Source organism: Myodes glareolus, chromosome 22, assembly GCF_982192425.1.
Source record: "Myodes glareolus chromosome 22, mMyoGla1.1, whole genome shotgun sequence".
NCBI classification, from domain to species: Eukaryota; Metazoa; Chordata; class Mammalia; order Rodentia; family Cricetidae; genus Myodes; species Myodes glareolus.
This window is the reverse complement of record NC_142047.1, coordinates 12,308,684-12,324,195: the sequence shown is the minus strand read 5'-3', so window position 1 is coordinate 12,324,195 and position 15,512 is coordinate 12,308,684. Positions and strand designations below refer to the sequence as shown.

Below are 15,512 nucleotides of genomic sequence, written 5' to 3'. Positions count from 1 at the left end.
GACACCTCTTATCTTCTGGGCCAGTGCCATTTCTTCAGCTCCAGTGGAGATCTTGATGCTAGAGTTTGAGGTTAGCCCGGCTAGGAGATTGTCTATAAATAAATAGAAAGGAGAGAAAGGGGGAGGGAGGAATGAAGGGAGGGAGGGAGAGGAAGAGAGAGAGAGAGAGAGGAAAGGAATGAAGGAAGAAAGAAAGGAAGGAAAGAAGAAAGGAAAGGAGGAAGGGAGGAAGGAAGGGAGGGAGGGAGCAAGGGAGGGAGGAAGGAAAGGAGAGGGAGGGAGGGAGGGAGGGAGGGAGGGAGGGAGGGAGGGAGGAAGAGAGGGAAGAAGGAAGGAAGGAAGGTAGGTAGGTGGCGGCTTACTCCTACAATTCCAGCACTTACTAGTAGACAAAGCTCGAGAACTTCTCGGGTGTGGAAGGATGACAAAGAGCTGAGCCATGTCACCCTGTCTGCATGAAAGGTTATCTTTTGGCAAGGAGATGGTAAAGGTCAGGCTGCCCACTGCCTCCCCTCTGTGAGGAAGATAACTCAGGTCAGCGGGAGGGGCAGAGATCCAGCCTGTATAAATGGGAGGACAGAGGTGGTGCAGAGAGAGCCACCTCGGTTGCAGGCATCTCAGCTGAGCATGGCAACCCGCGGGCTGCTGCTGCTGGCTTGCTGGGCTCTCCTTGGGACTCTGCAGCTGCAGGCCGATGCGAGGCCAGCGCCCTACGTGGTGAAGCTGTGCGGGCGCGAGTTCATCCGAGCGGTCATCTTCACCTGTGGGGGCTCACGATGGCGCCGGGCAGACATCTTGGCCCATGACTCTCCGGGTGAGTATGTGTGTGGACTGGGTGGACAATCACCTGGAACAGGTGGCCAGGTGGGCACATAGCCAAAATAGAGGAGGAGTGTGTGAACCAGGCATGGTGCACACTGGACTTCCAAATATTTGGGAGGAGGTGGCAGAAGTTTCCTGCGTTTCAGGGCCGCCTGGGCTACAGATTAACACCCAGCCTTCAAAGTAAAAAACGGGAGGTGTGGTGAAATAGAGTCCCTCTCTAGCCACAGGCTGTGGGAACACCTGCCTGGCAGAGGTGCCGCTGTTCCTGAGGCACCTGCTGAGGGCACAGCAGGTTTTGGAGCCCAGTGAGCAGGGCAGGAGGAGGGCTATGAGCATAGGGCTTATTTTTGCCACCTCCTGGCTGCCCCTGCTCCCCCTTGGAGCGAGAATTCCTGGCGAAATGGAAGACACAGCAGGTGAGATCTGGCAGAATTCTTTAAGGGTGGAGTAGGAGAGGCTAGGAGGGTGCAGCTCCTCAGAGGCAAGGCTAGCTGGCACATGGCTAGAATCCCAGCACTCTGGGAAGCTGAGGCAGGAGGGTCATGAGTTCCAGCCCAGCCTGAGACTCTGTTCTCAAAAACAAAACTGGGGGAAGATGGCAGAGAGGAGGGCGGAGCGATGTGTGGGTGATGGACGCGTGTGCAGATAGCAGTGTACCTGGGTTAGAATCAGTAGCTCTATGGCCGAATGGCTGTGTCCTCACAGGAGCTCACTGAGGAACCACCGGCTCATTTGGACAGGTGGGTGGCAACAGTAGCAGCTCTGTGGCTGTCACTGAGAGGACCAAGGAAGTTAATGTGGCAAACGATCAAGACAGTCAATAAATAATCAGTGTTCATTTGAGGCTCATTGTGTATCCAATTTTATTGTGCGTTTGCTGGCGTTAAGCCTCCCACTATCGATAAAACTGGAGAGTAGGAGCTATTATTTCCCCCCACTTCATGGAAAAGAAAACTGAGCCTCAGAGAGGAAAGCTCATTTAATTCTAAGTTAGGGACCCTAGCTTCCAAATGCATACTTTCATTTACCTGGTCCACATTAAATAAAGAATAACATAAAATCCGTGACAGGAAAGTCAGTATTGAAACTAGTAACAAAGCCCAGGACCACATGAAATAAAACTTTGGATAGCAACCTTGATTCTCAAGACCAGAGATACAATCTGGCCAGACAGGAGCCGTCATTCTGAGCCCTAATGCTTCCTCTGCTTTGCAGGGGACTTCTTCCCTGATGCAGAAGCCAATACGGACAACCTGGCCAGCGAACTGGACGAAGCTGTGGGCTCCAGCGAGTGGCTGGCCCTGACCAAATCCCCCCAGGCCTTCTATGGTAGTCGACCCAGCTGGCAAGGATCGCCTGGAGCAGTTCGGGGCAGCAGAGATGTCCTGGCTGGCCTTTCCAGCAGCTGCTGCGAGTGGGGTTGTAGTAAGAGTCAAATCAGCAGCTTGTGCTAGGACCCGGGTCGGGCGATGGGGGCCGGTCCCCGTGCCTCCAACCTGCTGTCTATGCGACGCTCAGGAGCATTCCTACAGGCAAGGCATTGAAGGCTCCGCGTTCTCCTCACAGACCTTCTGCCAGGACTCTACCTAGTCCCACCTTGCTCCGGACCACACCCATACTCAGCCAAGCAGAAACTTGATCTTCACGGTTCAATTCTTCCCCTCCCCAGCCCCAGCTCCAAAGAGCCCGGCTACAGCCAGGCGTCCACCTACCCAAATTAGCCGCCACACTGAGAACCCGCGTCCTGTCCGGTCCTAATTGCCGCCGCTGTTTCCTGACCAGGCCATTGCAACCTACCCCCTGCTTCTCTCCCTTCCGTCCCCAGCCCAAAACACTCTTCTGCAGACCCCAGGGCTGGGAACGCGAGGTTCCCAGTACTCAGTATTTTCCACTACAAAATAAAGGTTCAGTTCTGAGCATTTGCACGCGTGCGTGTCATTGCTGGGGGTGGGCGGATTTGGGGACTTCCCGCCAGGGGCGGGGTGTCTTCCTTCTCAGGCTGCAAGCCCCAGGCCTGGCGGTGTCTCTTGTCCCTGGGAACCATGAGCGGGCTCCGGGTTGCGCGCCTCACGCCTTTGGAGCTGCTGCTGCTGCCACTGCTGCCGCTGCTACTTGGGACGTGGCCCCAAGGTGAGAGGCTTCGTGAGTGGCCAACTTGGGATCACAGTTTTAGGGCGGCGGGGACTGGGTGACAACAGGATGTAGCAGGATTGGGGAGGGGTCCGGGACTCCCTCTGCGCTGTCCCAGCACGTGCCAGGCCCTGGGCTCGGGTCCGGCATTCCCGCGGTACCGGAGAATAAACACATCCACAGTCCGGCATGTTTAGGGCCCTCGGAACTTGATCGTGGCCGTCTCGGCCCTCTGCGCCCCCACAGGCAGCCCCGGCCCACTGCAATGCTACAGCGTCGGACCTTTGGGAAACCTAAACTGCTCCTGGGAACCTCTGGGCGACCTGGAGATTCCTCCTGTGCTGTATCACCAGAGTCAGAAGTAGTGAGTAACCTGCAGCGGTCTGGGGAAACTGAGCGCGGGAAGTGACCACTCGGATTGCAACTGGCTTTGGTTAAGAGGACCCCCGAATCCTGCTACTGGAGATTTCTCCCACATTTTCAAGACCCTCAAGCCAGGTCCCACTCATTTCCTTACTGCATAACTCCGGACTAGTCACGTAGTAACTAGTGCCCCCCCCTCAAATGACAGTAATGACGGCACGTGCCTCCCATGATTGATTCTGCCCATCAATGCGGTAGGCACATGGCAAAGAAAAAATGCTTAGTACCAGGAAGCAGGTTTATATCGCCGTTCAACATCAGGCAGATAATTTGACTTTTTCGAGCAGTTTACTTTACTCTATGAACACACCAGTCTAAGCCAGCACGGTGACGCACACCTGGGACCCCAGCACTTGGGAGACGAGGCAGGAAGATCAGGAATTCAAAGCCAGCCTCAGCTTCATAACCAGTGGCTAGCCTGGGCTTCTGGAAATCCTGTCTCAAAAAAAAAAAAAAAATCAGTCTAGTGCTTGGAATCACAATGAAAGTTGGTGCTGGGGGTTGGGCAGGGTGCAGATGTGATCTAGAAACACCATTTTAGTTGGACTAAGTAAGGGACAGTGACAAGGGCTTTGTGTGAAGCTAGCCTCTAACAATCCTCCTGTTTCTATCTCCTGTGTGCTGGGATGACAGGGAACCGTCCCCTGGCCCACTACGGAGCTCTTTCAACATGCACATTGACTGCAGGCATTTGTAGAGGAGTAACAGAGAGGTTAAGGCTCTTGCCTCAGGTCACACCGCTTTGAAATAGCACAGGTCCAGCGAGGGCTTGACATCAGTGCAAGGGTGCTTAGCCAGGACCAACCTGCATCTCTTCCCTGTCTCTCCCCACAGCCATTCCAATAGAATCTGGGAGGTAAAGGTGCCTTCCAGGCAGAACTGGGTGACCATTCCCCGGGAACAGTTCACCATGGCTGACAAACTCCTCATCTGGGGGAAACAAGAGGGCCAACCTCTCTGGTCCCCTGTCTTCGTGGACCTGGAAACCCAAAGTAACTCAGTGGGAGGGTAAGGCACAGTGTGGGGGTGGGGGTAGTTGGAGGCCCTAGCTCAGTGTGCTCTGGCCTCCTATTCACAGTGAAGCCAGGCACCCCCCAGCTCCTCTCTGATGTGGACTTCTCTGAGGATGAACCCTTGGAGGCCGCTATGCTGTGGAAACCACCTCTGTGGCCACCTCATAAGGTTCTCATCTGTCAATTCCAGTACAAAAGATGCCAGGAGGAAAAGTGGACTCAGGTGAGTGTGTGTGTGGGGGGGGGCTTCTTTCCCACCCTATCTCTGGTAGATGGGATTCAATCCTGTCACGGAGTTACCCCTAAATCTCACATAGAAGGCCTCATAAGCAACTTTGTTCATTTGTTTCTGGTTTCTGTCTGCGTAGCCATGCAGCCAGCTAGGCTGGTTCAGAAATGTGATCCCCCAGCCTCAGCCTCCCAAGCTCTGAGACAGCAGGGTTTCAGTACTGCCTCTAGATACTGGGGATCTGGTTGGGGAGAGGGGGAGCAGTGAGACAAGATTTCACTGTGTGGTTCTGGCTAGCCTGAAACTCACAGAGATCCACCTGCCTATGCCCCCCATGTTGGGATTAAAGATTTGCACACACCTGGCCTGTATGAGTATCTTGATCAGTTAAAAGTTTTGTCTTGGGCTGGAGAGATTGCTCAGCGATTAAGGGCACTGGCTGCTTTTCCAGAGGACCCAAGTTCAGTTCCCAGCACCCAATCTGATGTCCTGTTCTATCATGTAGGAATACATGCAGAGCATCCATCCATACATAAAATAAAGATATTTAAAATAAAAAGTTTTTTTTTTTAAATTTTGTCTCAAAACAAACAAGCAAAAACCCAAACAAACCATAGACTACAGCTGGGAAGATCGCTCAGTAATCAAAGTGACACACAAACATGAGATCCTGAGATCCCAGCACCCATGGAGGAAAGACAGCATGGTAGCACCATGTAACCGCGGCAGAGACAGACACAGGCGGATCTCAGAACTTACCGACCATCCAATCCAAGGAATGAGTCAGCGAGAGACCTCGTCTCAAAAATGAAGTAGAGGCTAGCGAGATGACTTAGTGGGTAAAGGAAGGCACTTGACACTAACACCTGTACACGCACGCACGCACGCACGCACGCACGCACACTCCGAGGGCCTGCTGTAAATACTCAGTACTAGAGGGCTTACCTAGCCTGTGCCAGACCCAGGGCCACAGCTTTGGGAAAAGAATTCGCCTCTGCACGGAGAGCTACCACGTCACTTTCCCCATCCTTTTCCTAGCTGGAGCCACAACTGAAGACGGACCTGCTGGCTCCTGTTGAGATGCAGAACTTGGAACCCGGCACCAGCTACCAGGTGTCCGGTCGCTGCCGAGTGGAGAAAGGAGATCTGTGGGGCGAGTGGAGCCCGGACCTGTCCTTCCAGACGCCGTTCTTGCGTAAGGATGCCTCCATTAGTGTTGTACTCCTGGGCCTCGGTCCACCACAGATCAGGCAGCCTTGTCCATCTAACTGTACCTGCCTTTGCTTTGTCCTCATCAGCTCCTAAAGATGTGTGGATATCGGGCGCCGTCTGTGAGACAGCTGGCAACCGGGCAGCCCTGCTTCTCTGGAAGGTAAGCGCCAAGTCCCAAGGTCTGCAGGGGTCTGGGAACGCCCAAGCAGCAGTGCCTTCCTCTGCTGCCCCCTGGAGGTTATTTCCTGAATTGCAGCGGTCTCTTGCAGTGCTGGTCCACAAACACCACCAACTTGACAGAGATCTGAGGTGTTGAGCGGCAGAAGGCAGCAGAAATGAAAGTCTAGACTCAGGACATTATTTCAGTGCAGCTTGGCAAGATGTAACACTTGTACTGCAAAGTCCCGCGCTGCATCAAACAGGTGGTAGAAGAGGGTGTCATAGTCCTCCTGACTCAAGGTGGCCCACGCTTGTGATCCCAATGCTCAAAAGGCCAAGGCAGGAAGATTGCATGTTCAAGACCAGCCAGAGTGAGTGCAAGATCAGGACATCTTAGTCTAAAAGACAAAAAGATTTTAAAGGGGAGCTCAGGGCTGGAGAGATGACTCAGCAGTTAAGAGCACTGGCTGCTCTTCTCAAGGACTTAGGTTCAATTCCCAGCACCCACATGGCAGCTTGCCACTCTCTGTAACCGCAGTTTCAGGAGATCTTACACGCTCACACAGACAAACGTGCAGGCAAAACACCAATGCACATAAAGTGAAATAAAACAAATAGGAATGGAGGGCTCAGTGACAGAATACTAGGCAAGAATGTATGCAGTCCCAGGCTTCATGTTCAGCAATGAACAAATTTACTATTGAACTTCTAATGTCTGCTGGGCATGGCTGAATTCTGCAAGGAATAAAATATATATGGCCCTTGAGCCACACTAAATGCCGTCCATTTAGTTCCACATATATTTATGCTTGTATACATGCAAGTATGTGAGGGTGCATGCATTTGAATGCATGTATGTGTGTATACATGTGTACATGCATGTGCGTAAGTGTATGCATTCATGTAAAAACATATGTGTGTATATGTGTGCGGATGCATGTCTGTGTACATTTATACTCTCAAACTCACAGAGATCCCCCTGTCTCTGTCTCCTAAGTGATGGTTTTGAAGGTTCTAGATGTTGCTCCTTGCTAGAGTTTTCTGAAATTCACTTCAACTGGAATCAGTTACACTTTCCCATCCTCGTAAGTTTCCACTGGGAGGAAGTGACAAAGCCCTAAGGGAGGGAGCCAGAGGTGGCGTCAGGGCAGGAGCCCTTAATAAATATTTCAAAGCTCTTAGGTCCTGCTGGGATGCAGGCCAGAATGCAGCTTCCCTAGAATGTCTGAGGTCACGGGCTCTGTCTGCAGCACTGTGTGAGGGTGCAGCTGTAATCCCAGCAATGGGGAGGTGGGAGCAGGAGGATCAAGGACCAACAGTGTGCAAGGTCGTCCTTGGCTGTATATTGAATTTGAGGCTGGCTTTCTGTTTGTGAGGTCCTGTTTCAAAGAAAAGAGAGAAAACAAGGGACGAAGTGCTAGGCAAGCCTGAAAGACAGCGTTCAGTCCCAGGAACCATGTAAAGAGCGGGTGGAGCTGGAGAGAGGGTCAGCACAGGCTGCTCTTGAAGAGGAGCCACAGTCAGTTTACAGAACCCACATCTCAGCTCACAACTGTCTGTAGTAGCTCCAATTCCAGGGGATCCAATGCTTTCTTCTGGTCTCTGAGGGTGCAGTTATGCATATGCAAGCAAAACACTCCTACACACAAAAAACACAAACAAGCCTGTTTGTTTGTTTTGAGATAGGATTTCTCTGTGCAGCCCTGACTATCCTTGAAATCGGCTCTGTAGACCAGGCTGGCCTTGAACTCAGAGATCTGCCTGCTTCTGCCTCCCCAGTGCTGGGGTTAAAGGCGAGCGCCACCATGCCTGGCTAATAAATCTTAAAGATACAAATAAACAAAACCACAGTAAGCTGGTGCTGTGGCGTGTGTCCCAGCACGTCTCCAGTGAGAGGAACCGAGACAGAAGAGCCCCCTAGCTCTCGGGCCAGCACAGGGGCAGAGACGGTGAGAGAGACACCCCTGAAGATGTAAAGAGAAAGCCAACTCCTGAGAAGCTGTCCTCTGACTCCACACGTGTGCCATGGCAATGTGCATGTGTGCACACACACACTCACATAAAATAAAAAGAATTTGATACTTAAGATAAATGTTTCTGGGGCTAGAGAGACGTCTCAGCAGCTAGGTGAGCTTTTCTGCTCTTGCCGAGAATGTGAGCTTGGTTCTAAGCATTCATATCAGGCAGCTTTCAACTGCTCATAATTCCAGGGAATCCTCTGGCTCCTCTGGTACTGAAGTCATATGCACATACATCAACACACACGTGTGCACACACATGTGCATGCACACACATGTGCATGCACACACACATGCACACAAACTCTTGAAAAAGATAAATATTAGTTTGTGTGTGCTTGCACGTGTTTAAGTGTGTATATGAAGAAGCCAGAGGACGTGTTTAAGTGTGTATATGAAGAAGCCAGAGGACATGTTTAAGTGTGTATATGAAGAAGCCAGAGGACATGTTTAAGTGTGTATATGAAGAAGCTCAGGCTCTGACCACCATGGTTTTTTTTTTAAATATTTATTTATTTGCTTATTATGTATACAGTATTCTTTCTTCAGTCCAGAAGAGGGCACCAGGCCTCATTACAGATGGTTGTGGGCCACCATGTGGTTGCTGGGAATTGAACTCAGGACCTTTGGAAGAACAGGCAATGCTCTTAACCACTGAGCCACCTCTCCAGCCCCCCCCACCATGGTTTTTGAGACATGGTTTTTCAATGTTCCTGTAACTTGCCAAGCAGGGATTAGAGGTATGCACCACCACTGCCTGGCCCACGTCCGGCTTTCTAAACATCTGTTCTGGAGATTGAACTCAGGTCCTTATGGTTGCACAGCAGGCCCTTTGCCAGCTGAGCCACCTCCCCAGCCCTGTATAGACATGTGTATTCCAAAAACATCAAGTCGGCAAACTCAAGTGCCAAGACCAGGGTGCTATTTTTGTTGTTTTGTTTGTTTGTTTTAAGTCATGTTTGATTGCTACCTAAACCAAGATTAGCAAGGGCAGAATGAGGCAGGGCCATAGGTACAGGATCAAAGCTATCTTTGTGTAAAATTGGTACCCTGCTTGCAGGGTCACATGTAGTCCAGGCTGGCCTCAAACTTGTGGCAACTCCTCCTGCCTCTGCCTCCTGAGTACTGAGATTACAGATGTGAGCCATCACACCAGGCTCCTCCTTAAACTCCATGCCTTCAGGGGTGTCTCCCTGCTCTCCCCAGACCTCCTCTGTAAACTCTGAGACTCATGAGCTGCCGCGCTGCCCGACTTAGCAGGTGCCTTGTCATCATCATTGTGGGGGGATGCTAACTACAACTTTTCCTCCCTTAGAACCCGGGACCCTCTGTGCAGGGAACTTACAGAGTCTGGTTTGGGGTTGGAGATGTTACTATGACTCAAGAAGAGGTCCCTTGCTGCAAGACCCCCATCCCCACACTGATGGAGTGGGCTGTGGTGTCCACTGTCAGCACCGTCAACAGGACGCTTCTCACCAACCTGTCTTTGGTCTGCTTGGGTAAAACGACATGAAATATCCTCTGTCCAATACCTTGGGGGACAAGATAACCGTCCTGAACGAACAGTCAAGATATCTCCTCCTGCTTCCAGCTCCAGAATCTGCCCCCTATGCTGTGGTGGTCAGCAGCACTGATGGGAGCTCAGGGTTACTGGTGACCTGGCAACAGGGGACCAGGGAACCATGGGAGTATGTGGTAGACTGGGCTCGAGATGGTGACAGCCTGGACAAGCTCAACTGGATCCATCTCCCCACTGCAAACCTCAGCACTCTGCTACCAGGTTAGGCCCTGGGACACCTGGGATCCCATCTACACCGGTGCACGGGCTGTTGCTAGAACAAAAGTGGGGCTGAACACTTAGAAAGAGATTTGTTTAGCTCCCAGTTCTGGAGGACCCAGAACATGGTGCTGACTCTATGGGTTGCTTTCTGGTGATGGTGCCCTGGTGGGAGTCTGTGCCAGAGAGAGGTCACCTGTTGACACAGGAAGTCAGATAAGATCCAAATTGTAACATTATGGGGCTAAAACTCCATAGGCCATCAAAGGCTTCCGGACTGAGGCTTGGTATTTGGATGTGTGTCTCAGGTTTGAAGGAAGAAAATGAGGCGTTGGGAGAGAAACGTAGGTTAGATGCTCAAGCGGATGTGTGCACTGAATGAAGAGAGGAGTCCTAGCCCGTGATGGTCTACACCTGACCTCAGGAGGCTGAGGCAGGAGGATCACTATTTACTAATTTCAGGACAGCCTGGGCGGGAGTGAGGGAGAGTGAGGGAAGTAGGGAGGAGGAATGAGAGAGGGAGGAGCAGGGGAGGGGTGGGAAGGAGGGAGAAAGAGAGAGAAGAGGACTGGGTAATGATTCTAGAACATTCCTTCTTTGGCCCGCTTGGCTGGCACAGCAATTTAGAGGCAGGTCTTCAGGAGCCTGACTCCCCTGAGGGGAGTGTCGCTCACATGCAGGTCTGTGTCCACGCCTTAGTGGCCTGCACTTTTATTTCCTGGCCTCGGGGAAAAATCACACTGTGGTCCCTGACAGAGCCGGCACACCTGAGCATGAATGCTGGAAAATTAACAGCCCTGGACCGGCAGTGAAGAGGGCTGAGCTGTGCTCTCCACGTCCCCACACTGAGAGATGTAGAGCCTTGCTTCCCTACTCTGGGGACTTACTTATTTTATTTTATTTACTTATTTTTGTTGTTTCTGTTTTAGGTTTTTTTGAGACAGGGCTTCTCTGTGTAACCCTGGTTGTCCTGGAACTCACTCTGTAGAGCAGGTTGGCCTTGAACTAATAGAAAATCTATCTCGGGGCTGACTTTAAAGGTGTGAACTATGATGCCTGGCTTCTTACTCCCCTTTTTCATAAAATATTTATGTGTATGGGTGTTTTGCCTGAATGTAAGTATGTTCTAAGTATGTAGAGTACCCATGGAGACCAGAAGAAGGTAGTAGATCCCTGACCTAGAGTTACAGATGGTTGTGAGCTGCTATGTGGGTGCTGGGACCTGAACCTGTGACCTCTAGAAGAGCAGCCAGTGCTCTTAACCACAGAACCATTTTTCCAGCCCCTTAATCCTTTTTTCATTTTTGAAATGGTGTCTCACTGGGCAATCCTGCCTGGCTGGAACTTCCTGTGTAGACCAGATTAGCCTGGATTAAAGGTGTGTCATCACTACACCCAGATATTATCTTAGTTTTTGTTTTCAAGACACGGTTTTTCTGTGTAGCAGTTCTGGCTGTCCTAGAACTTGCTTTGTAGACCAGAATGACCTCAAACTCACAGAGGTCCGCCTGCCTCTGCCTCCCTGAGTGCTGGGATTAAAGGCGCGTGCACCACCACCACCCAGCTTTATTTTAGCTTTTAGTCTATTCTTTTTTTTTTTCTCCCCAGGTAGTCTCATGTATCCCAGGCTAGCCTTGAATTCACTAACCAAAGATGATCTTGAACTTCTGACCCTCCTGTATCCACTCTCCAAGGGATGGCATTCCAGGCACGTGTCCCTACTACCAGTGCCTTTGATCGCAGCACTCAGGAGGCAGAAGCAGAAGGATCTCTGTGAGTTTGTGGCCAGCCTGGTCTACAGAGCAAGTTCCAGGATAGGTTCCAAAGCTACAGAGAAACCCTGTCTCGAATAAACAAACAAACAAACAATAAAGTAAAATAAGAGTCTGGAGAGATGGCTCAAGGATGAAGAGTCGTACTGCTTGTATTGAGGATTTAACCAGGGCTTTGTGTAAGTCAGGCAGGCACTCTGCCCACGGAGCCATAGCCTCAGCCCTGCTTCTCAGTTCCTGGATGTCTCTCTGTGTAGCCCAGCCTCAGCGAGCCACAGGTGCAAGTCACTGTATACCACTGGGACTTGTCCCTTCCTGGGCTGTTTACAGCTTGCTTCTCTTCGCCTCCAGTCTCAGGTTGGCACTTCGTGGAACAGCCTCCCGCAGCGGCCCAAATGAGGGCTCCCACAGCTCGGCGCTGGGGAGGGAGAACCAACTGTAAATGTTCTCTTCTTCCTGTTCCCCCCAGGGGCTTTTGAAGGAGGGGTCCCCTATCGAGTTACAGTGACTGCAGTATTCCCTGGGGGGTTAGCCGCTGCCCCCTCAGTTTGGGGATTCACAGAGGAGTTAGGTAAGAAGTGGCACCGGAGGATGAGGGAGGGGCCTCGTGGAACTGCCGAGAGATACGGATACGCTGGGTTTCTTCACAGTACCCCTTGCTGGACCAGCAGTTTGGCGACTCCGAGATGACCCCCCAGGGACACCTGCTGTAGCATGGGAAGAGGTACCAAGACACAAACTGCGAGGCTGGGCTACTCACTACACCTTGTGTATACAGGGTGAAGCTATCCCCACCGTCTGTATGAATGGTGAGCTTCCTGTATCCCCAAAGATCCATCTGTCATCCACCCTGTCCCTACTTTCCCAGTTCCTGGGAATTCTATGTCACCAAGTTCCCAGAAAACAGCTTGTCTACCGCTGAAATGGACTTACTGAGACATTAAAAGGAAAGGCTCCGGTCTGGCCTCACTGACAGTGACGGTACCTGTCACATTTCATTAAGTGAAAAGTATAAAAAGGACCACAGATTCTGAGATTGTTTTTGATAAAAGGCCCAACATTGAGCAAAGCCAAGGCTCAAATACGCCAAGAAATTTCTCTCAATGTCAACAGGGTTTGTGGAATTGCTTGTGACTTTTATTTCCTTCTGTTACCCTTGAGATTGGCTAACGCTTTCCTATAATAACAAATTCCCGGGACTGGGGCAAAATTCATCAGTTAAGAGCACTGACTGCTCTTGTAGAGGTCCTGGGTTCGGTTCCCAGCACCTATAGAGTCCTCCAGTGTCAGAGTATCTGACGCCCTCTTCTGGTCTCCACCGGCACCGCATGCACGCGGAGCACAGATAGACATTCAGGCCAAACACCCATACACCTAAGAAACATTTTAAAAATTTAAAAGGACAGATTCCTTTTTTAAAAGATTGTTATGGGATTGGGAGGTGCCTCAGCATAGAGTTCCTGTCTGGAATTCCCCAGCGAGGGGCTCAGCAGAAGAGCCAGTGTCCAGCATGTGCGAGGCCTTGGGTTTTACCCCCTCACTGAAGAAACAAGACTGTTATTCTTTTCTTCCTACCTATAAAAGTTCTCTGAACTTGTTACAAAGTCTGACTCACAGGCCTGTGAAATGGCTCACCAAATTAATACTCCTGCCACTGGGTCTGACGACTTGAGTTCAGTCGCATGGTGGGAGGAAAGAACCAGCTCCCACATGGCCTCCACACTTGTGCCATCACACAGAGACTGAGTCCCCATGGGGACACCCCAGGGACATCATGATCTCTTCTTGCTCCCATTCGGGAAGTGCAGCTTTCCTGAGTACTGTGCACACATGGTTACAAGTGGGTTTGGGAAATGTAAATGTTTTGTTTATTGAGACAGGGTCTCCCTTGATCTCAACCTGACCTGGAAATTACATTCCGAGGAACTGGAATGACAGGCACACACTACTGTGCCCTTGACCATCTCCTTCCTCAGGGCTGGGGATCAAACTCTGGGCCTTGTGCATTGGAGGCAAGCACTCAGGCAGCTGACTTCACAGTGGGAAGAGTCACAGACATAGACAACAGAGATAGCATCTAATGGTGCTCAGAGATGCACACAATGGTGCTCAGAGATTGGGTAAGGGAATGACAGTGCACAGAATTACAGACCAGGGGCTGTGAGATGGCCCCTACCACAAAGCCCAAGATACCTATGGTGGAACAGGTGGTGAGAAATGACCTCTGACCTCATGTGTGCCATGACATGCCTATGGGCAAGCCCCTCAGAAAATAATGGAATGCCATATAAATAAACAAAGAACACCGAGACAGCCATGCGGAAGGTGTAGACAGAGCAGCATGGCAAAAGCTCCAGGGCGTGATCTCACTTCTCCTCCAACTTCTTTGGTTGTGTCCTTCAGTGAGCAGTAATACCCAAACTGTCACTCTGCGTAGCCTTCACTGGGGTTCCTTCGAGCTGTGGCTGACGGTGTCCACCATTGCAGGACAGGGCCCACCGGGTCCTAGTCTTCGGCTTCACCTACCAGGTACGATGGGACTACCTGCCCACTTCCGGCTAGGGGTGTCTTGAAGTCATAACAGGGGCTTCACTAGTGGATAGCTTCGGATGGAGAGGATTATGTATAGGCTAACACGAGGACCGCACCCCATTTGCCTCAGGGTACATGTATTATCCAGTGTATGTCTGCAGCAGCATCCCCCCAACCCTGCTTCTGCCTGTCAGCAAACCCCTATGCACCTAAATCTCACCTGCTTCTTCATGATGGCTGCTCCCTCAGCCCCACCCATTCCCAGAGCCCTTGTTCAAGATGACTGTATAGCCTTCCGTATCCTCCCCACTCACAGACAATGAGGTCAGATGGAAGATTCTGCCTTGTGTCCTGTCCCTCTGGGGCTTGCTCCTGATGGGTTGTGGTCTGAGCCTGGCCGCCACCAGGTAAGATTTTCAGATATAGTGTCTCTACTCTGTTGGGGGTTCAGCAGCTAAACCTAGGGTGGGTGGCCTCGGGACTCAGGAAGTAATGGATTCTAGCAACATGTTTGCCACTGGGTCCTTACTGGCCAGGTGCCTCCACCAGCGATACAAGTTATTTCCACGGTGGATCTGGGAGAGAGTTCCTGACCCTGCCAACAGCAATTCTGGGCAGCCTTACATAAAGGTGAGAAGATGCCAACTGTGGGATCACTACTCTCTACCTGGAGGATGCTGGGGCAAGTGGGGTGAGGGAGGACCACCGAGTGTCAAGCCTCCATCTCCCCAGGAGGTGAACCTGCCCCAGCCACCCAAGGAAGGACCCATCCTGGAAGTGGAGGAAATGGAGCTGGAACCGATTACTGAGCCCCCTCCAGTCTCTGCCCCTCTGCACTCCGGATATGAGAAACACTTCCTGCCCACACCAGAGGAGCTGGGCCTCGGGCCTCCTGCCTCTAGGTTCTAGCACATTCTGCTTCAGGATGGGGGCTGTGTCCCTGTTCTGGATTAGACCTTTTTATTTGTAGTTTTCCGATACAGGATCTCACTACGTAGCCTTAGTTGGCCTGGAACTCACAGAGATTCACTTGGTTCTGCCTCCCGCGTTTGGAAATTGAAGGTTGTACTACCAGGCCTAACCAATTCTTTGTTTTCTAGCCCCTGCATCTTGGACGCCTTTGTGTTCGTGGAGAATTAATATTCTCACTGACCCGATCCTTTGGCTGTTGTCTTCTTTAGTGTGTCGGAGTCTTGTTCCAACTGTGATCTCCTGCTGCACACCCCCAGCGCTGGGATACAGGCGTGGCATCTCACCCAGCCACAACCTTTGATTCTAGTAAGATTTACTCCCAGGCAGCATAAAAGGAGGTGATTCCAGCTCAAAAGGCACATTCCAGAGGCTGGAGAGATGACTGAGTTGTTAAAAGTCCTTGTTTTCCTGCAGACTAGTTTGGTTCCCTGGTCTTGCAGAGAACCCAGG

General features: G+C 51.3%; 2 protein-coding genes and 1 long non-coding RNA gene across 4 annotated transcripts; 2 read left to right on the top strand and 1 right to left on the bottom strand.

Moving 5' to 3' along the window:
• The first annotated feature begins 322 nt into the window (after positions 1–322).
• Rln3 (relaxin 3) lies at positions 323–2,744 on the top strand. Its single transcript, XM_048444491.3, has 2 exons — positions 323–814; positions 2,041–2,744. The coding sequence occupies exons 1-2, from the start codon at positions 628–630 to the stop codon at positions 2,277–2,279; spliced, it is 426 nt and encodes a 141-aa protein (XP_048300448.3). The 5' UTR covers positions 323–627; the 3' UTR covers positions 2,280–2,744.
• Positions 1,672–5,704, bottom strand: LOC146890350 (uncharacterized). Its single transcript, XR_014999222.2, has 2 exons — positions 5,566–5,704; positions 1,672–3,813 (listed from the first exon to the last, which is right to left on the bottom strand). It is a non-coding gene; the product is annotated as an uncharacterized LOC146890350 (long non-coding RNA).
• On the top strand, positions 2,822–15,247 carry Il27ra (interleukin 27 receptor subunit alpha). 2 transcript variants are annotated; one of them, XM_048444488.3, is made up of 14 exons: positions 2,822–2,955; positions 3,202–3,319; positions 4,213–4,370; positions 4,457–4,614; positions 5,659–5,815; positions 5,919–5,992; positions 9,325–9,508; positions 9,601–9,789; positions 12,028–12,129; positions 12,209–12,367; positions 13,962–14,087; positions 14,407–14,497; positions 14,627–14,720; positions 14,823–15,247. In XM_048444488.3, the coding sequence occupies exons 1-14, from the start codon at positions 2,868–2,870 to the stop codon at positions 14,997–14,999; spliced, it is 1,875 nt and encodes a 624-aa protein (XP_048300445.3). In that variant the 5' UTR covers positions 2,822–2,867; the 3' UTR covers positions 15,000–15,247. The 2 variants fall into 2 exon arrangements, with proteins under 2 accessions (XP_048300445.3, XP_048300447.3); XM_048444490.3 differs by lacking the exon at positions 2,822–2,955 and having other exon boundaries at positions 3,314–3,453.
• The last annotated feature ends 265 nt before the right edge of the window (positions 15,248–15,512 follow it).